At 45.4% G+C, this 24,483-nt stretch overlaps 6 protein-coding genes across 6 annotated transcripts; 3 read left to right on the top strand and 3 right to left on the bottom strand.

Moving 5' to 3' along the window:
• Positions 1 to 654: 654 nt before the first annotated feature.
• VFPPC_14799 (dnaJ domain-containing protein) lies at positions 655 to 2,981 on the bottom strand (the record flags this gene model as incomplete). Its single annotated transcript, XM_018292567.1, has 2 exons — positions 655 to 2,249; positions 2,297 to 2,981. 2 exons carry the CDS (start codon positions 2,979 to 2,981, stop codon positions 655 to 657), a joined length of 2,280 nt encoding a protein of 759 aa, XP_018138111.1.
• A 226-nt stretch (positions 2,982 to 3,207) lies between these two features.
• VFPPC_14798 (hypothetical protein) lies at positions 3,208 to 3,986 on the top strand (the record flags this gene model as incomplete). The annotated part of the gene is made up of 2 exons (XM_018292566.1): positions 3,208 to 3,249; positions 3,309 to 3,986. 2 exons carry the CDS (start codon positions 3,208 to 3,210, stop codon positions 3,984 to 3,986), a joined length of 720 nt encoding a protein of 239 aa, XP_018138110.1.
• A 10,192-nt stretch (positions 3,987 to 14,178) lies between these two features.
• VFPPC_10626 (patatin-like phospholipase) lies at positions 14,179 to 17,394 on the top strand (the record flags this gene model as incomplete). The annotated part of the gene is made up of 4 exons (XM_018288958.1): positions 14,179 to 15,922; positions 15,983 to 16,150; positions 16,309 to 17,187; positions 17,270 to 17,394. 4 exons carry the CDS (start codon positions 14,179 to 14,181, stop codon positions 17,392 to 17,394), a joined length of 2,916 nt encoding a protein of 971 aa, XP_018138106.1.
• A 162-nt stretch (positions 17,395 to 17,556) lies between these two features.
• VFPPC_10625 (transcription factor) lies at positions 17,557 to 19,635 on the top strand (the record flags this gene model as incomplete). The annotated part of the gene is made up of 1 exon (XM_018288957.1): positions 17,557 to 19,635. The coding sequence occupies one exon, from the start codon at positions 17,557 to 17,559 to the stop codon at positions 19,633 to 19,635; it is 2,079 nt and encodes a 692-aa protein (XP_018138105.1).
• Positions 19,636 to 20,176: 541 nt separating this feature from the next.
• On the bottom strand, positions 20,177 to 21,129 carry VFPPC_10624 (hypothetical protein; the record flags this gene model as incomplete). The annotated part of the gene is made up of 2 exons (XM_018288956.1): positions 20,177 to 20,413; positions 20,482 to 21,129. The coding sequence occupies 2 exons, from the start codon at positions 21,127 to 21,129 to the stop codon at positions 20,177 to 20,179; spliced, it is 885 nt and encodes a 294-aa protein (XP_018138104.1).
• A 1,636-nt stretch (positions 21,130 to 22,765) lies between these two features.
• On the bottom strand, positions 22,766 to 23,980 carry VFPPC_10621 (hypothetical protein; the record flags this gene model as incomplete). The annotated part of the gene is made up of 1 exon (XM_018288955.1): positions 22,766 to 23,980. One exon carries the CDS (start codon positions 23,978 to 23,980, stop codon positions 22,766 to 22,768), a length of 1,215 nt encoding a protein of 404 aa, XP_018138103.1.
• Positions 23,981 to 24,483: the final 503 nt, after the last annotated feature.

Genomic DNA, 24,483 nt, shown 5'->3' with positions numbered 1-24,483 from the left:
ACGTACCTGTTGCTACGTTTGTTGGGTCTCTGCAAAACGGTACCATAGCAACCGTACTGCGGAAGGGAGAAGATAAATTCGAACATTTTCCTCAGAAGATCTTATGTTGGGTAGAGTGTTCTGAACGTTGAACGCCGTAGATTATCTGATAGCAGTTGGCGAGAGTATATTTATGTATACCTTGGTAGCGGCGTATTGATGGTTGTATGTCGCCTCAAAGCGACGGGCATGAGATTCTTCATCGTGCCATGTGCGATTTTCAAGCGCAGAGCAGGCCATTTTATCCTGCTCCGTAGACTGATTACTTTAATATATTGCCTACCTTGCAGCCTTTAAAAACGTGTATCCATGAGACATTCCAATCAAATTCCGGTCTCGTTACAATTTCTCAATTTTATTGATCAATCTATGGTATTGCAGTACTACTAAAATCGATTCACCTAACTAAACAGAAATCATAACCATAAAAATGAAAGACAAAAGAGCTGACTACCCTATCAAACACATACACTGAATCCCTATGCGATGGTAAGTAGCTCATGTTCGTGAACCAAAACTTATTCGTCGCCCGTATTCAGCCACTGGTCTTCCGTGAAATCACTGGACATGCAATGCGCACATACCTGTAGAAATGAAAAAAACCAAGCGCAAGAACTAGCTTGAACTCATCCCAATATGTGTCAACAATTTTTGGAAACCAGCTGTTAAGGCTTCTACCTTATCTTTGAGGTCGTCGAGATCATCCGGCTGTTGATGGAAGAGGCTCTGTGATGCCGTCTGTGGTAAGTACCGAGAATGATTTCGCATTGGGTTGTAATGATTCATCGGATTCTGGTACTGCATCAAGCCGCCATACTGCATCTCTCTAAGCTGTTGCTTTTTGACAGCTGCAGGGTGTGGAAAATTGAGTTTCGTATAGCCGTGGCTATAGATCTCCAAGCCCATTCCGATTGCCCAAGGTGGTACCATGTTCTTCTTCGTTAGGTACTGATCTATCTCATAATCCCCGGTCTTTTTGCCGAGCCACTCCTTTAGCTCTGAGCGTGTCATGAGGTGGGGTTTGTTGGCCAAGACGGCGTCCGGTTCGTTATGTAACTCAACTTGAACCCATGTTGCCGCAGAACGATCGATAGAGCCTTGTCCTATAAAATCTATCCCTACAATCCGCTTAAACTCATTTGCATTTATGAGTTTATATCTTCCATGTGATACTCGTAGATCATTCTTTTCCGCTTCCGGTAACCGGTCATAGTCTGTTGCAGGTCCCTTGCCGACCTCGTCCATGTCCAGCGCTCTCAAGAAATTGTTGTTGTCATCTTCATCATCCTCAACGAGGAACCTTGCCTGTGCAAGTACCCGCTCTTCCTCCCCAAGACGATTCATAAATATGCGGTAAACGGGTCTATAGCCCAAAATTTTATGCCCACGTCGTGTGTAGCCTGGGCCAGGGTATTCCCGAATCGGAACCTCTTGAGAAAAGTCAACTGACATGTTGTCTTCTCTTTCGTTAGGCTTTCCTGTCTTCCCCCCGAACCCAGGCATGTTTCTGTTTCGATTAGATGTATCATCTTTGGATGGTCTGGCCATTTGAGATCCATTATTCTTTTTATGCCCACCCACTTTGAACGGCGTCCAGGTACTCGGCCGCCTCCCCGTTCCCTCAGTATTGTCTGACATCTCCTTTATAGTGCTTTCTAATAAGCGACATACAATATCCGCCCATTGAACGGATTGCTGATTCTTCTGGAAGTGGTCCTTGAGCATGTTGTGCCAGTCGCCGGCGCTGCGATGAGCTTCATCTTTGGTAGTTGCCCCCTTTTCTATATTATCAATCTGCCTGTTCATGTCTTTATGAAGAGAACAAATAAAGTTGTAGTTTACTTGGTACGCTTTATCGTCCACCCCTTGTGCAATGTTTGTGTCCTCAATTTGACGGTCAAGTATTCTGATATTTCTCAAGTGTTCACTAGAAGGTGGTGAACGCGATGCAAATATGTGATTCAGGACCTCCGTTACTTTGCTGTGGATTTCCAAAATCTCTTGAGAACGGGTCGGAACCTGTGTGCTACTACTCTCACTTGGTGGATCGTCCTTATTTCCGGTATCATTGTCCCAACTATAGGCATTCGAGGCAAAGCTTTCACCAAAGGTTGGCCGTTCTCTTCTGTCCGTATCCATGGTAGTCAACTCGTTATCGTACTTTTTCCTTTCCTCCTTGTCGCATAGAATGTCACGGGCATTATTTAGTGCTAACGCCTTGTCAGTTTCCGTCGGATATCAAAGTGCCAATTCTCACCTTGTGTTATCTCTTTCGCATCTTCGTCTATATGACCGGCTTTATCTGAATGACAAATAACTGCTAATCTCCTGTAAGCCTGTCTTACATCCTTCTCTGGCGAGCTTCGGCTTATCCCCAGAATCTGGTAGTGGTCGGCACCACTCTGAATCATCCCAATCAGCTCGCTCAACTTTGCTCGTTTCCCTTCATCAGTAGAGATATCAGGCTCGTGTTGTTCAGCATGACTTTTCTCACTGTGCAAAAAAATCTCTAGAGCAATTTCGTTGGCATTCTGCTGTATCTGCCCTTCCATGGTTTCTGTCTCTCTTCGATTCAGAGTGTTATTGTGTCCAATGGCTGTCATGATACGTTCCGTAATAGTGACTTGATTCATGGGCACGAGTAGATCTTCCCACCTTTTCATGCCCCCTTTCCGGGAGAACTCCTGAGCCAAATCATTTATACAACTAGAAAATGCCATTCGAAGGCGTGGGTCGCAGGCTTTAAGAACTTGCCTTCCTTCCGAAAATTGTGGAACTGGTGGTGTCGCATCATCTTCATCGGCATCATGGATACTTGGTGGCGGGGCGCGTCTACTCCTAGCTTTAACTGGTATGGGTGCAGTAAGATCTGACGGTGGTTCTCTACTACTTCGGCCTCCTGCCGCTGAAGGCTTATTATTCCCGCCCGTGCTGAAACTCATAGTAAGAGAAGATAAACTTGGTGAAAGGTCGGTTGGTTATGGGTAAAGACCATACCGGTACGCGGGCGAGCTGGCCTATTTATTCATTTATTCCTTATGAGGGACACGGTAGGCTTGCCTATGAGAGTGTCCGATTCCCTCCCAGGGGTGGACGATTCCTACTACGGCAGTATTTATATCCAACATAGCCACGCTGATCAAGGCCCTGTATTCCAACCGTAAGAAAATGTCTGGAACTAGTGAGCTTCGACTATCTAGTCAAACAACCGTACGTCTTTTATCAACCCCATATATATAAGTACACGGACTGCTAACCACGTGTATCAGACCGCCCTATTTGGGTCCGAAATCAAGCAAGAGGATGAGGCACATCCACAGTGGTTCAAAGACAAACCCACGACTACTACCGCCACAGCTGATATTGTAGTAAATCTTTATCAAGAGGCATGGGACGCATGTTTAGAATGGCAAGGGAGATTTCAACAGCTCTGCGAAACCAACACCATAGCACTTAGGGCCTACGAGGCAGATATTGTTTGCGCCATCGATCAGATAGATTGTCTGCGTCATGAAAAAGCCAATATGCAGGATCAAATGCAGAGCAAAGACACTGAAATCAGTAATTTGATCAAGTCACTGAGTCATACTTTCGCAGCCAAGGAGCGGATATTTGAGGAATGTGAGAAGCAAAGATTTCAAAGAGAATTTGGCGATCTTATTCTCAGCCAATACCGCGAAGAGATCGTTGAGCACAAGGCGGCAGCGAAGGAAAAGGACCGGATTATAGAGGAGCTGGTAGAATTGATAGCGACCATTGAATCCGAACTGGGGGACCTAAGGGCCAAGCCGAACTGGGTTGATGTCAAAGGTGTGGGAGTTGATACTCGGGGAACAAACGAATACCGAAAGTCTCAACTAGGGTCGGGTGACCACATGGGGAAGACAAGTACCGCTCAGGGCAGGCGTGGCCGCCGGCGCCAACACAATGGAAGTAAGATACACTAGGCTCGGATGTAGCTAGATATGATGCCAGCCGTAGCATGTCCCTAATTTTAGAAAGAGATTGGTTTTCATCCCACGGGTATGTATGTACTTTCTTGTAATATTAATAGGCAGCCTCTGCTGTGCCCTAAATTAACAGCACCACCACAACCCCCCGCTTGGCTACCATTGTGTCTGGTGAAAGAGAGACTGGGGCTATGTACCACTTCGGCACCCACTATAACTACACTGTCCACACCTTGTAAGACATCTCAAGCTGGATTCCTATTACCATAACTCACCATGGTTCAATATGATGGTCCCGCTTCGAAGACTTATCGAATTGGTATCGGTACCGCGACCACTCCCGAACCAAGTAATCCCAAGACCAATAACGCTTATGATTCAGACGGGGCACGCTGGAACGGCACTCCGAGCCTGAGTGAGATGGTGAAGATCAAGACAAGAGAGAATAACAGACTTCGTGAAGAAAGGGAATTTCTCCATAAAGTACAACAGCTCGGGGAGGATCTTCGCGCTGAAGTAGAGTATGTTACGAATCGTCTCCAGCTCGCGGTGGATGAATTCAGGAAGGCGACGAGGAACTTGAGGCACTGAATTATTGAGGATGTAGGCAATAGTGAGAGCCGACGAGATCCTTATTTTTCACTTTTCAATGGGATAACTAGAACAGAAGGTCATTATTTGCAGTAACGTGCTAAGTTATTTCTATCTACAATTATACGCTACAGTAGAATGGCAATTAAACAGGGTTTATCGCGTAAGAGATGGACGGCCTACGCGGCCGAGCAGGTGGTTCTCCCTGTGGATTTCGCATGCTTTCAGTCGTGGATTTGCCTCCGTTACCGTAAAAGCCATTTCTAACCTTCCTCGATGGTTTCTGAAGTGCTTTCCAAGGACAAAATTCCGACTTCTCCATGCGTATTTCTCCTGGTCCACTTGACCCGCTACCACGGCAAAGAGTACCAACGGCGTCCTCAATAATCTTAGCGGCGCCGCCATCCGTACAATCTACGCAAGGTTAGGACTAGAAGCTGCTGCCGTCATTTTTCATATTAGGTCATTACTTACAAGATACCAAGATTTTTTTCCCATCATGTAACAAGCTTTGAAGTTCGTGAGTTATAATAGCCTCCGGGTCCATTTCTTCACCATGTATGTTGACCCGTTGGTGACTACCATTGCTCAGTGTTCCTGATTCATTCATGCCAGGAGGTAGGTTTTCCGTGACATAAACATTTAGTCTCGACAACTAATCGCACGGTTAGCCCGGAACGACGAAGCAATTCTCCGCAAGCAGCCTACATGTTTCTCGTCTAAGACCAAAAGCTCATCCATGTGATCTTTTACCAAATATCGACATTCTGTCAAGTTGTTAGCAATTGTATGCTTAACGGGGTCTACAACCGACTTTCGTCTTTAACCTCCCAACACAACAGCACCTGTTCCACCCTATCTTGTCGTAGTAGTTCTCTAACGAGGATAAGTTGGCCAGCGATGCCAATGCCGGTAGCGAATATAAGGCCAATTTCGCAATTATCAACCTGAATGGACTGCCCATATGGTCCTTCCACGAGCGCCAGGTGTCTCTTGTCAACCCCTTGTCGAGCGGCAGCAGCGATAGCCAGCGAAAACCCCTGGCGCGGTTCAACATTGACTATGATTGTTTGTTGATCCATCTCGAAGTAGTCCCATGCAATCTGGAAGGGATGGGACTGCAAAATCGTTGATGGTATACGTAGTAAAGGAAGCCTAAGGTATATGAATTGACCCGGGAGAATGCTGAGAGGGCGGGCCAGCCGAATTCGAACCTCCATGTCGCCGTTGACATCCCGGATAGTCGCCGTAGACTTTTTACCATCGGTCGAAATATTGGCTTGGATCATGCACGCCAGACGAAAGAGTTTGAGGAGACCGTAACAACAAGATGCCAGAAAGAGATACAGCTTTGGTGGCGTGAAGAGGGACAAATGCGATAAGTGAATCCATGTCGCCACTAGAACAACTATTGATAGGCAGAAATGTGCAGCCGCAAAGACTTCATAGAACTTGACACGGAGGCCTAGAAGCGGAATTGACGACAAACAAAGAATGCCGATTGACGATACAGCGACGATACCACCAATTTGAGGCCCATTTGTGAGCTTGCGCAACCCCAGGAAGCAATGAAGCACCGCACTGGTCATCACGGCAAATCCAACACAAGCATGAGCTCGACGATAGGACTTGTATGGAATCGAAATAACGGTTGTAACGGGATGAAACTGCCCAGTAGCGAACAAAATTAATGAATTTATCAACGCCAACCCGCCTAACCTTTGTAGAAACACCGCCGATTCTACGACTCGCAACTGCATCTTTCCAGACACCCTTGATATGTCGACAGTCACACAGAAAATATTAATGAGTATAAAGAAGGAGTAAAATGAGGCAACCCCAGGAGGCAATCTTCGCTTTGTTGCAGACAGATACCCTTTCAGTTTTCCTGGGAGGTTTGCTAAAACGTAATGTCGAAGCAGTTCCCAAGCGGACTCTCTAAGAGCTGGGAGCTGCAACATTAAAGTGTGTGCAAGAAGGACCAAGAGAGGAGTGGCTATGATAGCCGCATAGTACTGGCTGATATCCATGTTGTAAATTGCCTACATGGAGTAGCACAAACTAATTTGTTGCATACGATGATAAGAGGAAGTGGGGGAGTTGAAAAAGAAATCGGCAGCGTGTGTCTGAATTTGGCTACTAGGGAAACGATATCGTCCACAGCACATCTAACTTTATAAAGCCAGGTGTCATATCCTTCGCAAACCTAAACTGTCTGCCTCTCCTTTTCGTGCCCTATCTTTCCCTTTTTAATACCCAAAAAGACGTGCATTAAAGTAAGTTGATTATTTCGAAGAAAAGCATCAAAACATGGGCGCTAAAACTCAGCAAAATGGCGACCCCAGACAGATTGAAACAAACATAGCTGCTCAGAACAAACCTCATCGGTCTTATGACGAAATGGTTCTTAAATCTCACGTTATCAAAGATAGGTATAATATCTTAGCTGTTATCTTCAAATGGTTGCTTCTTGCAGGGTATGTTGTGTTCCCGGGGACGTTGCGCGCCATCAACCGCACAGGCCTTCTCAACGGCTCTCAGCCCGGTAGATTGGTGCAACATGCTCTTCCTAGATCACTTAGTGGGATTGCGATAGCATCATGTGTCATAGGGGGGCTAGGTATTGCCTGGCTATGGTGGATTTTGAGACACAACTACATCTGGCTGATTAGTAGGCTTTTTTTGTGAGTTGATAAAGACATGGAGTATTCCATCCCGCCTGCTAACGTTCTAAGAGCCCTGGTATATTCAATTCTATCATAGCTCTCATATCAGTGCTTACAAGTGTTTATATGTCGAAAGAAATGAGTTGGTTTGATGCTATGGTGGCTTGGGGTTTGATCATAGGTTATGGCTTCATAATGTTATCAGCGCTAGCCATTTACAAGGTCATCCTACGATTTACTTTGTGATAATGGTCGCATTATCGTACGTTTATTCAGAGATTCAAAAAATTAAATTTCTTACATGAACATGTGTTCTTTATATTACTTACCAAATCACTACCACCCGTTTTCTTTCGTGATTTCATCCCACTGCTAGTTGGTATTTACAGATTTGCCTTGGCCAACCGCACCCATACTCTTGTTGTACACTTCACGTTCCAAGTTCTGTATTTTACGAACGAACATAAATATACTTAGTAAAGTGACACAGATTTGGAAAAAATGTGTCTTTCGTCAATTTAGCTCCACGCCTCCCGCACAACTCCCATTGACATGGTTGAGGACATCCTCATATCATCAACCACTCGTGTCGCCCCAAACGTATCAGGCATTCTGCATACATCTCGAAACCCTCGCTGTCTTCTCTATGTCTATGTGACTGTAATTTTGCGACACCGCCATAATGTTGTTGGACGCTGTTGCAAGGATCGCGGCTAACGTGTAAAGAATGGCGGCTATCGCAGCTGACGGAACCCACTCTACAGAGCCCTCACCGTGCACAAAATGATAAACGGAAACGCTCAACGATATAGCGCTGAAAAAAAGACTCATAGAATGATCCTGCAGGCATACTTAAGCAACCTGTTGGCTGTTGGTCTCAAACTCAAGCGGGAGAAACTCACCCTGTAAGCGAAACCGAAAAATAGCCCATAGCCTAAAATGGACGATACGGAAAATAATCCCATGATGTGTGAAGCAGAATTTGTTGAAGGTACGACACAAGATGCAACCCAGTACAGAGCAAAGATATTCCACGCGAGAGGTCCAGACACGAAAGAGGAGTGAACCAATACTGACAGTTTCTGATTTCTGAAATAAAGCAGGGCCAGATTGACCAGCTTGAAGAATAAGACGCACTCAGCAGCAATAAAGTAAGAATGCACGAAGAGAAACACAAAAGCAGCGTAAAGGATACTATCAAGAATAAAATGATGGCTTATGTCTGCGAGATCTTGCACATAGGTATTAACTTTTGTGAAAAAGCCATTCATGATAGATGCAAACTGCAGGTTGAGGAGGTTGAGCCTATTTTCCTTTAGTTGTGTTGAATCTTGCACAGGACATAGAAACACACGAAAGGACCAACCAGTAAAGTGACATTATTGTGCCGTCAGGGGTGAACAGGTTTGAATGAGCGTAGCTCTGCTTCCACAATGAAGAGTGATCGAAGGCGCAGTAGCAAATAAATACAGCCACTCCGAGAGCCCACACAATGGCATCAAGAACCAAACACATCGTGAGGGCTGCTTCAATGTGAGGGCCTTGAAAAGTGAGTAGATTATCTGAACTATTGATTTAGAGTATTGAATTAACGAACCCACCTAGGACTTGTCACTTACACATTGTCTACCTCTTTGCCGTATCTGTTAATATTCCGGGCTGACCTGAAAACCTTGATCTAACAAATGCAAGGTACTATATACCAACGAGTTGAGGAATATTTAGTGCCGTAACAGTAGGGAAGGGTATTGCTAGTATGTATATTAACACCAGCCCTCACAGAATGTCTAGGAAGCTTGCGGTCGGACATTTCAAACTATCCGCTTCTTCCGCCGCCCTCTGCCAACACATCACGCCAATGACCGAGGGTGTGCCCTAGGGAACTTTCGACACCACCCCAGGCCAAAAACGTAGGCAAAGCCCACCTCTAATGGGCTAAGAATAGACACCTCTCTAGGCTATGCCGTAATATTTACAGAAGAAAAGCGCTTCAACATCCTCCATCATTGGACTTTGATCATGTGTGTATTGAACACGAAATCAAAACACTTGAGGCGAATTCCGCTGTATTTCAATCAAAAGCCGTCGCACTAACAGCCTATTATGCCTGAGGGTTTACCAGAAGGTTTAGTAATTGGCAGAGATGGTGTGTAACTCAACATAAATGATCTATTCAAATGCTGATACTTCGCAGGTTGGCTGTTAGCAGAGCGCCATATTCGCGATTACGAGACCGAATGCTCCTTCTCCACACTACTAGACAACTGTCGACTGAATATCAGCATCCTGAAGAAAACATGGGATACTTGTAGAAATACTAAAGCAGCGGAACCTAGAGGACAAAAGTTCAGGGAGGCAGTACACGCTGTGACAACCTACTCGCGGAAGATGAGGGCTCTGTCCTTTGTACCCGAGATTGAGCATGGTGAGGAGAGCGAGGCTACAAACTCTTCTTACCATTCCGCAATGAATAAGATAAAGTTATACCTTAGTATGGCTGGTCTATCTGCATTCCTTAGACCACTACTGACGATTTTGATCGTTTTAGGATATACCCTTCCCAAACGCCCTAAGAATCGAAGTCACCTAACCCAAACATGCATATTTACCGTTGAGCATCTCAACGAGCATCCAAATGTCTTCTCATGCACTACGTTCAACGAGGATTCGCCGCCTCCATATTCACAATGGCCATCTCCTGAGTGTGCTTATGAGGCAGCACCCCCTTCTTACACTGCAAAGGACTTTTAATCGGAGGCACAGTAAGCTATGTTGATGCACCAGGTTGGCTCGGCCGCCGGGCCGGGACCCATCACAAACGAGATTGCTTCCCATTACTTCTTAAGCTTAAGAGCTCTCCTTTTCCTCGTCTTGTTTCCTCTTTCTTCCTTAGCATTGGATACTCGTTCTTAGTCGCCTAGACAATGATCAATATACTCGCTTGGACCATTGCGGTTGAGTGATTCGGTGTGTGAGAGGACCTAGAATATCTATTCGTTATTTGTATTTTCACTAATTTGAGTTACCTGTCTTTAACACATTCGACCTATTCGTCTGTTATTCCTAGCAGTATAGTACGAACAGACGCTAGAGTCGCAATTATAGATATATACTAACACTATTACGTGTCCATTACAGTTTACATTGAAGCTTTTCCAGAATTTTGATGCAATAAATTTGGTTTATTTCACTTCATTTTTATAATTATTGACAGTGATTTAAAGTAAGTTGCCTATTCAGGGACGGAAATGCAGTTAGTTGTCTATTATGATAGCGTCTCCCGAGCATGAAGGAAAGCATATCCTGGAGTACCTTAAAGAATGTGCGTACCACTGACAGCATTATCAAAAATGACCCTGGTAGGCTCCTGTATCTGGTTATGTATTACACAAACGGGCCTTGGCAGCTCACAAGACAACTTGAATTGGGGAGACCAGTACGTCGATATCTAGAGAGCCGAATAAGCGCTTATGGCTCTGCTCCTAGCTATTGCTTTCAGAATCTCTGTATTCCTTATTCCCTATAACTACATTAAACGCCTCAAACGCTGTGACCAACCATCTTGCCAAAGAATGAGCAGTTTACGTGCAATTCCTCATTAGATAGAGCCTATCTCTCCACTTCCTAGATCGAGACCATGAGTACTGGCAACTCGCGGCACGTTCTAACCTGGTGTTTTAGCCTATCTATATCGAGTCTATTGAGCTATCGTTCCTGAGGCGAACCACCCACAGTGATGCTACCAGAGGCGCTAATTCTCTAAATGCCTACCATTTAGAGGCATTTCCTGTTAAAGATACTAGATGGCTCACCTTTGGTCCGTTACGTATGCTTGATTCATATCCCGACTGGCAGACTAGGTTCGGTTCCAAGAATAGCGGGATATTATTACAAGTACTTAAAGCCCTGCCCTCGCGAAGGTATGTATTGCGACACCAAAAGGCGAACAAGGCGTCCGCTTTCTATTGAAGCAAGAGTAGGCAACTGAGCTACCATGTACCACACAGGTACCAAAACCCAATTTGCAGTAACAACTATGAGTTATGCAATACATCTGTAATTTCCTGGCTAACCTTGGGTCTGATACGCTTCTTTACACAATTTAAGTTATGCATGCAATAGACAATAGATAAAACTCTCAAACCGAAAGACCTTTGTACCACGAAAAGAATGTTTCCTACAATGGGTCCTCGACGCATGCAAGGTTTAAGCACTGCGACAATTACATACTGAAATACAATAACTTCTTGAGATAGAGCTTGCCTAGCTTTGCCGCGACTTCGGACTCTAGACTTATAGGTTAGATATAAAATTACATTTCAAAAAGTTAGACACTTAGATAGTTAGTCAACAATACTTACAGTAATAGTATCAATAATACCACCGAGTTAGGTGGTTAAAGCAGCCATAGAAAGCAAACCTGCTATTATTAATACTAAAGTATTTTAACAATCTAATATTAGCCCTCTAATACCTTCTACAGGTTTCCTCGGACTACGCCAGTTTCTTTTTTTGTGGTTTTTAGTATAAATGATATTTGCAATCCCAACAGCTTCTCCCGTTCTGGTCCCATGAGCAGACCAAAATGATCCTCGCCACTAACTACATACATTTCTTTCGGGCCAGACAAGCTTTTAAAAAGCTTTAGCTGTTCATCGGGGGGTGAAAGCTGATCTTCTTCCGGAATGAGCATTAGAGTTGGTATAAATTGTCGTAGTTGTATCAGGCCAGATGGTGACCATTTGATGAGATTTGCTAGCGTTTGAAGTGTGACAAAGTGTCTATAATTAGGGAAGTGCCTTTTAACGTTGGACACCCACTTGTATGCCTTCTCAGCACCTTTACGGCTGGGAATGTGAAAAAAAGGTCCGGTAGTTTGCTGACCGTCGTACAGAGCAATAGTACAAGGCGCTGCTCCCTGAAGTCGCAAAACCCTATCATTCATTGCCATTTGCAGGTATTTTAAAGCATCTTCATCATGAAAGTACTTCACCCATGGGCAGCATGAGATGACAAACTTGGCTCTGCTGTCCATTGCTGCCGCACAAAGAGAAAGTGTTCCTGAGTATGACACGCCCCAATATCCGACACTTTCTGGATCAACTGTTGATTGACTGGTTATAAATGTTAGAGCGTCTATACAGTCCTCCAAATGTTGCGCAGGATCTAAGTCGTTTAGAGCATTTGAAGAACTCTCGCCATACCCGCGAGGATCGTAGATAAGGGCATTAATATTATGCCTTTGGAAGTATGCGGCTATTTGAGGTAGCATCATCTCCTTCAAACATAGAAACTACAACCTATTAGTGATATGCATAGATATGTTCAGAGTTGTACATACTCCCGGAGACATGACTACGGCTGGGCCTTTCCCCGTTGATGGATAAAGCCATCCGTGAAGACGGTAGCCGTCGACGGTTGGGATTTGAACTTCTTCGTGAGATCCCGTTGCCATGTTGCCGAAAGTGAGCCACAAGAGGTGGGATATTAATACATAGCATCTACCAAGTGTTGAATGTTTGTCTGAGTCTGAGAACAGTCCTCCTAAGCAGTTCCGCTTTGGCAGGATTTATAAGAGAGCATGTGTGAGGTAAGTGGCGGGAACAGAGATCGTCTTCGCAAAAGAAATTGGCCACGATTTCAGATCAGCTTCCCATCACGGAGCAAATGGGACATCGCTTTCTAAAGAAGGCACTGTTTGTACGCGCGTCTTTACTCTTAGTTGGACCTAGGCGGGTGGTGCAATTGGGTGGACACACAATCAATTGTACATCGACAATCCCATCCCCTTAATTATGTCTATATTTGGAATTCCCCTGGCGTCGTTCTCTGTTTGCGGTTAAACGCGTCGCAATATTCTATCTTGATATGCCAACAAGGCTAGCAAGTTATACATACTGTGCCAAAAATTGCAAGTACCCGTTTGCCGACATCGTTAAAACAAACAATCAACTCCCCCATCACCCTGCATCAAAGTATCGCAATGGGAATCTCACCAAGTACATGTAACGTCAGTAACATGCGATCAAAGCAATTCATTATCAAAAAAAAAAAGATCTTCTGTGCCGCCTACAATATCACGTGTAGCGATGGCAGCCGTTTTCATGCTGAGATGGTTTCCTGTATGATAGGCACCCAAATGACGCTTCATTCGGGCCAAGACAACAAGGGACTTGTGATAGGAACTTGCTATTTGCCGTGTTTCTCTCATACTATGCAAATTGGTATAAGCGATATGGACGAGCCGGAAGGCATGACACAGCGGAGCAATATTTGGACATTGGCAGGCCTGGATGTCGACGAACACAACTGACAAGGTCTGGAAACAGCTTGTATGGAAGTGCACTCACTCATTAGCACCTGACGGCACAGCGTATTCGTATGCCAGTGGTGGCAGGTTCACGCTGCATGACACTTGCAATCCAAATGAGATCCTCGCTATCCTCGCGAGGCATATTAGGTTTAAAACAAGTGCTGTCTTGCAGATAAACCACGATCAACGGGTCCAATCGGACATACTTATACTTCTTATGTGTTTAGCACTTTGCGAAGTTGACAGAAGAAAGCGCCAGTTACATATTTGCGGTGTGCCAATTCAAGGAACTTCCAGCTTATGGTGGAGGTTGAATTCGAATCTAAGGGCAAATACAAGGCGCAATGGCTATTTCGAGAAATTCTGGAGCTAGAATGTATTCTAGCATTCGAGTTGCGGCGAGAATGGACTCCCTCCCGGTGAACACGGCAGTGTGATGTTTTCGGACTGTGCCACTACTCATAGGGTCGAAACCGTACCAACTACCGTCTGCTTTATTGTATAAATATATCGAGGAGAAGGTGCTGAGAGGTTTACCAAAAGTTTAGTCATTAAAACTGAATCCTATTGATATCTTCATTTTGCGATACTGTCTGTACTGAGTGCCACTTCAATCAATATGGCCAAAAAATGCGCCCACTGGCTCTGGTATCGAGGGGGCCGACATCCGACCATTTCCATGTCTGCCAGGCTCGGCGAGGTCACCAGTAGTTTATCTGGTGTAGAGAATTGCCCAAGTCTTGTAACAGTGGTAGGTTGTAGACAGCTCCCTGATTTCTTCGAAAAACCAAAAAGGCAGTCTGGTCAGTTCTGTTTGAATCTATCCGAAGGAAGTCCTGAACCACTCCTTGTGGCGACTTCAAGTCTTTACAAACAGCATGGCAATAAATTGTCCTGTTGCATTGCGGAAAGAGAATGCCAACTCTCGGCCGGTAAAGCAGGACCAGAAGTCCAGAATAACGTATTTTCAGATCTGCTATATCCTTTCAGCGACGTCTTTTGCTTCGTCTCCTATAGCAACGACGACTTGAGAAATATCGCGCATCAAATCGCCCGGTGGACAAAGCAATGCAATACTGATATTCGCAAGAAGTTTCTCCCTCGCCTGGTAGTCGTCCTAGATGGAAGCCATCTACTGGAAACACTTGCAGAGACAGTGGCCGAAAAGCTCTTAAATAGAATCGTCACTGACTCAGGAAGTCATGACTTGAGCCATTATTTTTCAACTCTTTGTGTAGTCAAGATGAACAAGGGACACACCTTTGCTGCCTTGCAGCCAATTTTAAGCCGAGAAGCAGCTGCTGTCCGGGAAGGGCGTTGCCAATTCAGACAGCTCTTTTCCGTTCAACATTTGAAGTGTTTGATCGACAGGGCTTTCGATGCAATGGGCAATATCGAAATATCGTTTGACCCAATTGTCGCTTCCCGGCAAGATTTTCCAGTCAACCCAGATCTTGCTTTACATATACAAAATTTTGTCGAGAGGCTTACTTCTCCTAGAGACCTGTTAGATTTCGCTGTTGAAACCATCGCATCGAGTATACTGTTGAATCATTACCCACCAGGCATGCATTGTACGTACAACACATTTACTCTTGTACTTGCCCCTCTAATTTCCCAGATAGTATTCCATCCGGCAGAAGTCTTCTGCAAACTATACGAGCAGGCCTGCCTCGAAGCCGGCCGGCGTGCGTTTCAGCTGGATCTGGCTGGCGGTGTCCTGCATCCTCGGGCATTTACTGATCAGATATCTAAACACTTCGAGCAATTCTTTCAACGCCTTGTTTTTGAAAAGTCGGCAGTTAAAGTTCATCTCTCGACCCTGCAAAAGCATTCTGAGAGATGGGCTGATATTAGGAGCAATAAGACATGCTTAGCATGTCTGGCTAAGCACCCGCAATATAAGTCACTCTGCGGTCACTGGTTGTGTGAGAACTGCCTGCTCATTTTTGGCAAATCTGATAAGTCAGACCCATGGCTGCTGGTATTAGAAGACTGCATACTATGCGGCAAAGATGCTGCGCTATATGTGAAAGTAAGACCACCCACGGCGGGACACAGCATTTTATGCATTGATGGAGGCGGCGGACGCGGCATAATCCCAATAACCATACTCTGCATGATCGAAGAAGCTTTGGACCTAGACATACCAATTCAGGAGTTCTTCACTCACGTTTATGGCTCAAGCGCCGGTTTGTCGTCTGTATCAGAACTTCGGGCTACTCTCGCAACTGACATGTCCTCTCTAGGTGCTTTAGTATTGCTCACTTTGTACATGGAAGGCTGGTCGGCGCGAAGATGTGCAGCAGAATTCGAGAGCCTGGCTCTAGAGGCTTTCCGGCCGCGGGTTGAGAGCACTGTCTGCAAGTGGATTCTCGCCCTGATTACTGGTTCTATATACCCTGACAGCGGTATCGCTAAAGCCCTTCAGCATGTTCACGGACACCAGAAACTCACTGACCCCTCACATGCCCACACTATTGGCGCTAAAATTGGTGTTCTGACCGCCAACACCGATCAGCCGACCATCCATCTCTTTAATAACTACAATGGACATGGAGAAGAAAGGGCAGGCTATTGTGCGATGGAAGGCTGTGAATCAGTCGAGACTTGGGAAGTGTAGGTACTCTCGATGACGCTCTTTTCCAAAGTCTCTAACAAATCACAGTGCCCAAAGCAGCTCAGCGGCCCCAGTGTCAGTCTGGTTCTAAAGATCATTGACAGGATTATGCCGGCATTACTGACGAAGGCTACAGATACTTCCCTGCTAAAAGAATCGAGACTTTGGCAGCTGATGCAGCAGGTAGAGACAGTGGGGGCATTGGTAAAGTATTTTGCGACGCTGGGGTTATTCAGAACAATCCCATATTTCTCGCCCGAACAGAATTCGCAGCTCTAAATGGAGATGACGAACCAGACTTCATACTAAGTGGTGGCACAGGATACTCAGCACCAGCTGCGAAAATAGAAAAGAAAAAGGGTCCCAAGTGGTTAGTATGCCTCTATGACGCACTCATGTCCTGCATGGATGGGAAAAGAGATTGGGATAAATATATGGGATGCCAAAAACAAAGCTCAGTTGACAGGAACTACAGGCTGGACGTCGAACTCCCAGAAACCACGGGCCTTGACGACGTAACTGCCATTCCCGCTCTCAAGGCTCTGGTGTACAACGACAAGAAGCTAAACAAACTCGTCAAAGAAGTTCTGGTCTCTGTGTTATTTCCCACTTTGTTTTATCTTGACCTTGAAGTGCCTCCTACAAGAGCAGGGTCTAAATTCAACGTTCATGCGCATATCTTTTGTGTACGAGCGGTGGATGACAAATCGTACCGGAAAGTCTCGCAACGCTTTAGAAATTCTATCATCTTGGTCAACGGCAAGCACACCCCTTCCACATTCGAAACAGACGAGTGCGGACGAGTGCGACGGTCATTGTCTTTTTATACCGGGGACTTGCTGCAGATTGAATTGAGGGCTCCAGGTGTAAAGTCAGCCTTCCCAATCAGCGGCTCACCTACCTCACTTAGTAAGCTAGTGGTGCGGAGTGGTTGGTCCGCATATTTTGGCCAGAGCACACACAAACGGAGAGAAACGCCGGACATATGCAACAGGCCGCGACAACGACGCAGACTGCTCAAAGGTAACACAAATATATCATAAGTAGGCGGTACTTACTGTAACCCGTAGTCCGTCCGTAGCAATTTAAGCGAATCTTTACCACCTACTGTGCCCTGTCAATGCTGGTGACAAGACAGGGGTGTCCTCCCCTACCACCCTTGAACAGACGGGGTTGTGCAGCCAGGGGAGGGTGGCAGGTTGTTGGTTGACCTGAGGGGTACATAATTCCAGCCACCCAAAAATGTGCCACTGGTTGAAGTGATCTTCGTCCCGATGCAAACAAAACTTTTCCTCCACCTGAGCATGCTTGATGGAATTTTGTTCTTCCATATATCTCTAGGTTTTCAGTCCTCTGCATTGTATCAGACAGCTCAATATGTCTGACATTAGTGCTAAAATTCATCGTATTGCGACCATGGCCGCGGAGCTTCAGCAAGAAATAGAGGTGACGAAGCATGGCAGGCTAAATCGGAGACAGCAGCAAAAGACACACCCATTCCCTGAACAGCCAGAATTGGAAACCATTCTTCAAGCAATTGAACAGATATCCAATAGTTTAAAGAAGATCCAGATGTCAATTGCGACCGCAAAATCACAGTCACGATGTCGGAAGCATCGCCGAGAGGCTCGAACTTTTCAGCAAAAGGCGCCGCCTCTTCGTTTCGCCCAGCTTCGGCCAAAGATGTCAGTGCCGCAGCCTGGTTCGACATACCATAGTGACATGGAACTAGACAGCCCGACCTCATCTTCCTTGTCAGACCTAAGCACCGATGACTTAATCCAAACACGCCGGAACAGCCTATTTGCTTCAGATTCTGAGACTACGCCACATCTGCGAGTCGAACAAATGGGAGATAGAATGGTCGATAGTCTTGAGGGCCTTATTGGGACGACATCATTCGCCGGGAAAGTTACTGTAGAGGGTCCTTTCCACGTGGATTGGGCGGCCATGAAGTTCAACAATCCACAGAACGGTGAACAGTTTGCCGTCAAATACAGGCCAACGTCTATGGTGCCTGGGTGTACCAGTCTGAGCAAATCGAAATCAACAGGCTTTCAACGCCTTGATCTTTCGGCGCCCATACAATCGCCATCAGAAGAGGAGGCGTTGACTTTTCTCGAGCAAGCAGTGAGAGACCCACCAAAGAAGACCCTGCAATACTACGTTGGACCACGGTTGATCGCTGCTTTTGGCAACCTGCTTCATTCAGGACCTGTTCTCTCTGCGATTAGTCCTATAGAAGGCGTTAACTCCGTGTATGATCATATCGGAGAAAAATGGTCAGGTACTGCATTTCATCGCGAAGACGCGCATTTCCGGTCCTGTAATCTTACTCTTTCGGGGGTGAAGTTGTGGATCATAATAAGGCAGCATCATACCCAAAAGTTTGAAACCTACATCCGCTCGTTTGCCACTGACACATGCGACCAATTTGTCCGACACCAGGGACTACTTTTTGCGCCCTCTGAACTACGCAACCAAAATATTGATTTTGAAATACTTTGTACCAAGGCTGGCGATCTGGTCATTACGGAACCGAGGCAGTATCATGCAGTTATTAACTTCACGAATAGCTATGCTATTTCAACAAACTTTCTCTTACGCAATGAGGAACCTCTCCCCCTGGAGCTAAGGCATTGCCCCCGTTGTGGACTAGGAAACTTATATGATCAAGAAGGGAAGATTAAATACGCTGAAAGACTCATTGAGATACAAAAGTGCACGGACGAGATCATAGAGCAGGATCCGCAATGCAGTATACCAATAATTGACCGCTGCAATCCACCAAGTGCGAAAGTCTTCAGGCTTGCGGCTGTAATCCGTAGCAGGGCGGTAATTCTACAATTCTTTAAGATTGTCGAAGCCACTCGTAAGGACAGCCACCCTAGCAGCGTATCTAAGCCGCCGGGCAAGCCACAGGATCGCGTTTTACAACATATCACAAATCTTGCAAGGTCTGAAAAGGAATCAGACTTACTAGCGGTTCGTCGCCGATATGACCAAATACTACTGGTCCGTGACATTGAAGAGTCAAAGATGGGGCAATTAAGGACAGACTCGGCCTTTTTGAAAAATATTTGCGAAAAAGTCGGCTGGTCAGCGGGCACACTTAGGACTAATCGAGAGCATGGCAAAGGTTTAAACACTATTTCCGAAGCTTTTAATGGTTTAATTTACTTCATTCCTACAGACGCGACCACTACTCCTGCTAAAGCAACAGTAAAGGAGTATGTGGACATGGCAGGCAACAGATCCGAATTCGAAGACTTCAAGAAGCTTATGAATGATGACCACATCACAAAACTTTGTACTGCTGGGAAAGTCTTCCAGCAAAGCCATTCGGGATCTACTCTTCCCAAATTTACCTGGGAGGCGGCGAAAATAAGTCATCTCTCATCTCTATCAATGGACGAGTTGTTATCGTACATAGCACCGGCGGAAGACGCAGGTTGATAAGTCTTAGGTGGCGATCGTGCGTCGGTACCAGTGGAGGTTGGCATTAGCGAAGACAAGTGGCATACATAATACATTAGGGAGGAAGGAGACGCTGGAACTAGTATAGGAATTCTCCCAGCAACAAACTAAGCTAGCATTAATGTTGTACTACTGCGACCTGATACTGTACTGGCTAAAGCATCAACGCAGTTGAGTTTGGCCATTTCACAACCGAGTGCTTGTATTATCCACCCCGATTCTCAATTTGCTTATGTAATAATTGCGCACGGACCACTGATGTTGTTGCAACTTCTGTGGCCCGTGCGTCTCTGAACCAGCTCCCTTGTTGAGTATATGTGTGTGTAGTTGAGTCTTAGTTGCGCAGAATATATTTACATCCCTTGATAGACTCCCCCGCCGAGTTTAGCGGCGAGATCTCGATCGGCGATGTATAACACGAACACTAAGGAGCTTACAATCTGGGCTTTAGTAAATTAAAGCAAGTTACTCATATTCAAAGCACTAAGCCAACTATTCATACTGCCCACTTTTCATACGCTTATTCCATCAATGTCGCCATAGATCTTCTCAAAGGCAATTTGAAAGGTAATGATCGGTCATTAAGCTGGTTGTCTTTGGCGTTTGTCCCTGCGCACAATGCAGGTTCTTTGGGTTTTGCCATCCTGACTATCTCCAGAAATATATCCCTCGCACAGCTATCTTCCCCCCCATGGCTTGTATACACTATATTGTAAAGAATGTGGATATTATGATCCACAAGTTGGTTTCCCATGAGCTGCAGGATACCTTAAAGCAGTTAGTGATAGATTGTACTATAGAACCAAGGAACATACTATGAAGAGCGGCTTTTCCTGGGGTTTGGTGACCATTTTTGCGACTTCGAATGTAGCTCATACCGACTGGTGGGTACATATCTTCGTGGGTAAAAGATTTGTCGTGCACCGTAGTGTCACTAGTAATCGTGCTAGTTCCCCGGGTCCAAGTAACTCTTTGGATCGGAACCTCGACGATGGCAGAGCTCACATCAACGATTACTCCGTGGCCCCTCTCACGCATGTATGGTATCATCGCGAACATGAGTTGGCAGGGAGCAAAGAAAGACATGTCGAGGTGTTTACTCACTCCGTCAGTCGTCAGACGCTTAGATATCTCCAGCTCATGATCACTGTCATTGGAATTATATATCAACACATCGATCGATGTCCCATTCTTTTCCAGGTTATCAATGAAAACATTTCCCGTGGAATGGCTGACGTTTAGATGCTGCCAGTTGCAGTTTTCGTGAGCTTCAACCTCACCCACTAGTTCAGGAGCATTTTTGGTGTTACAGGACGTAGCAATAACGCAATGGCCATGAGAGAGAGCCAGCCGAATCAGGCCAGATCCAAGGCCAGAAGTGCAATCGACAAAGAGAAAAGTAAGGCGAGACTCCTTTGGAACAATCATGCTGATTCTCTGAACGCAGTTACAATGCTTTGTTTTAGCCACCATTTCCTCACCAACCCGGTTGCAGATTAAATACACGGCGGTCTTGGTCTTGTTCTAAACGCTGTTGCTGCTTCCTGTCAACAGAAATTACCACACTTGTTTATGGCAACTTCCACCCTAATACTCCATAATTATGAGTGGTCATATTATCTGCGTCGTTAGTTTAGGTTCGGGTAGATATCTTTCCATGGTATGCCACACAAGTAGCAGGACATACTGTTCAGTACTGTACAGTACTGTGCGCCATCATCACTTAATTCCATTACAGTGCTGCAGGGTCATTGTATATTAGAAGTCACTTTGTACTGCCATGTCACCACACACCACGACGAGTGGCGGTTTTGTGGCGTAGTTGAAGAATAATGGTGGTGCAGCTGCTGACCAGCCCTCATCATAAGGGTGGGTGTGTCGGGCACCAGGTAGAACCTTTGGGGTCAAAGATGGCACTGCGGTGAGTTACTTTCGCTGATCCGCTGCACCAGGATTGGGTTTGTCGCGGCAGCTGCACAATACATCCTAATATCTTTCTTCCTTCATCTCATCATCAAGCAGAAAGACGGCAATGACTCTACCTGCTTTGCTTTGTCTTCTAGGCCAACTCGGTTATACTGACCTTAGCAATGCTGACACCGCAATTTTGATCTTCGACTTAATCCAGTGTGCTAGGTGTTTTGGGTTGCCAAACTGGAACAGGTCCACTTGGAACCACGTCACAACTGAAGTGTATCGGAATTTGACGTACTATTTTCTTGAATTCCATGGTCGCGGCCCTATTTATTGGCCTGACACTCAGAGATCGAAGTTGGTGTACGTCACTGAGCGGGAAAAGTAAGTTTTCAGCGCCACAATTGGGGCATTTGTTCCTGACTCTCTCATTTTGCAGAATAGAGAACCTCATAATGCAGCTATTTCCTGAAATACGCCAGTGGGAGTGGGAAATTTCCTCTCTTCCCTGTGAACCAGTACGAATATCACGGACAGCCAACGCCAGAAGCAGAGGCACCGAGGGAATGACTATGATGGCTCAGGCTACCCTGACTGACCTTTTGTCGAATCCTCTAGATGCAGGATCGATTTCATTCACATATAGTGTTGGAAAAGTGTGCGATGGCTGCATGATCTATGAAACTTGGGTTCCACGGCCAGAGTTCCAAGTCGGGTCACTGGCACAGTTAAAGGGCGAGCTACAAGCGGGACAGAGTGCATCTGGCTTGAGGATCACTTTTAGTGGCCCTGGCTTTCGCATCAGAGGGCTTGTTTTCACCGAACAAGAATTCCAAAGGCTCCTTGTTGAGTTCAATGATCAGATCTGTCGACTTTTGATAATGCGAAAGTCCCTAGAAGGAAATACCAGCGTGCACATCCAATTGTTTGTCCTCAATGATGCGCGGCCCGTTTGTCCCTGGATATTTCTTGCCTCATCCTAGTCGCGCATGCTTTGGATTTATATGTAAGCATATATCAAATGGAAATACTTAACCAACTAGACGAATAGAGCAAAAGCAGCCACTTAAACTGGTCAGTGAAGAACAATGTTTTAAAAGTACTGCAAAATGCACATGACGCATGCGAATTGGTCATGTTACACGTGATGTAAGGACATAGATCACAGGCATATATTGAAGCTGCATATACAGTTCTAGAACTGGACTGAACTATTTAAATGAGAGTCAGAGGCTCGAATCAAGTCGAAAGGATTAAGGTCAGACTGTCTTTGAACAAACTCATCCACTGCGTTCCTCGGAATGCCCTTTTCGCCGAAACACATACCCAGTTCAATAGTATTTCCTTTCCATAATAGCATTCCCATTGTGCAACTCTTCAACTCGAAAGCACTTCGCATCTCGATAAGCACAGTCTCCCAAGAACCGTGATCAATACCCAGATTATGAAATCGAACATCTTTCAATGTGGGTCTTAGACCATGCAGGAGTCGAAGAAAGGAAGAAGGGTCTTTAAATCTCACGCCCTCTAGCTCCAATACACGTAAAGGAGAGGCTCCTAGGACTACTAAGAACGCATCCGGAGGAGTTGGTGCAAATGGAGATGCGACCAGACGTAGCTCACAGAGTGGCGCAGCTTGGATCAGACTGGACAATCCCTCGTAGTTTAGGGGTGTGAAGCACGACTCTACCCAAGACAGCTTTACGTCAAGTTTCTCCAAACAGCTAAAGGCTTTATCGTAGTTGCTAGTAGTAAGAGGACGTAAGCTCTGAATAATGCCAAGAAGGGGAGGACTTCCTTGGAAAATCTCGCCAAGGATCAGTTCTTTGACGTTGAGAGTTGGAGATGCCAGAGCGTATACGACTACCTCGAATAGTCGGACTCCAGTAGGAGATAAAGCAAGTTCGTTGAATTCCTCCCCATCCAATTTCTGATACCAGTCGGAGGACCAGTCTTGTACCATTTTTACTGATTGGAGATTCGTGAACTGCCGTATTGTTTCCGCCAGGCTTTCGAAGCCTTTGTTGTTTTGTTGGAGAAGAATCGAAGTTTTTTTAAAGGAGCAATACCTTTCGAACATCTCCAGCTGGTCTCTAAGAGGGATTGTCCGCAATCGAAACCAACTGACAAAAGCCGTCAAATCTGTGGAGACTTCGGCATTATAATCGTCAAAAGCAAAAACAATTTCTTTAACATTATTTCGCAGATAAGATCGAGATAGGTCTCGTAGCGTATAAAAGTCTTTAGGACTTAATGTGAACTCAATACGTCTAAACGCAAGTCGTTCGCCCAGTAATGCAAACCTTTTACAAACTTTTCGTAGTGCAAGAACGTAATTTTTGTGTTTTGAGTAAAGAACTTCCAAAATGATAAGTAGAATTTCGTTGGATAGATCGAGCAAACATATCATTGCTAACTAGTGTATTTGATATACCGTGCAAATGAATGATTTTTCTTCCTTTTGGGAGAGGTTTTTGTAGAATGAACTATCGTTCACTGAACCCTGTGCTTCCTTTACTGATACAGTACTGTAGCGTGGCACATTCAGGGAGGTCATCGGCACAGGAAGGCTTTGGCCCAAGTATCCTGTTCCCTAGTACTACACAAGACTAAGCCCCGTTGCAATCGGGTGCAATAATTTATCCGCTGGCATAATATTGAGCCGATTGTCATTGCTGCAAAATTTTGGGGATTGCACATTATCTTGTCCATTCTGGCGCTCAGACTACAGCTATAATTGGACGGCAAAGAGGACAGAGGCACACGGCACCAAACTAAAAATTGAAGCGCCTCTGCACTACTAAACTTGTTCCTCATAATGTTACTGGTACAACAATTAGTCTTCTTCCTTTACACGTTTGTGGGGGCGGCAGCTACGTGCATCGTCAATCCACATGTACAGATCGAGGTGCA

Source organism: Pochonia chlamydosporia, assembly GCF_001653235.2.
Source record: "Pochonia chlamydosporia 170 chromosome Unknown PCv3seq00009, whole genome shotgun sequence".
Lineage (NCBI taxonomy): Eukaryota > Fungi > Ascomycota > Sordariomycetes > Hypocreales > Clavicipitaceae > Pochonia > Pochonia chlamydosporia.
Note: the sequence above shows the minus strand (reverse complement) of the source record. Positions and strands in the feature narration are given on the sequence as shown.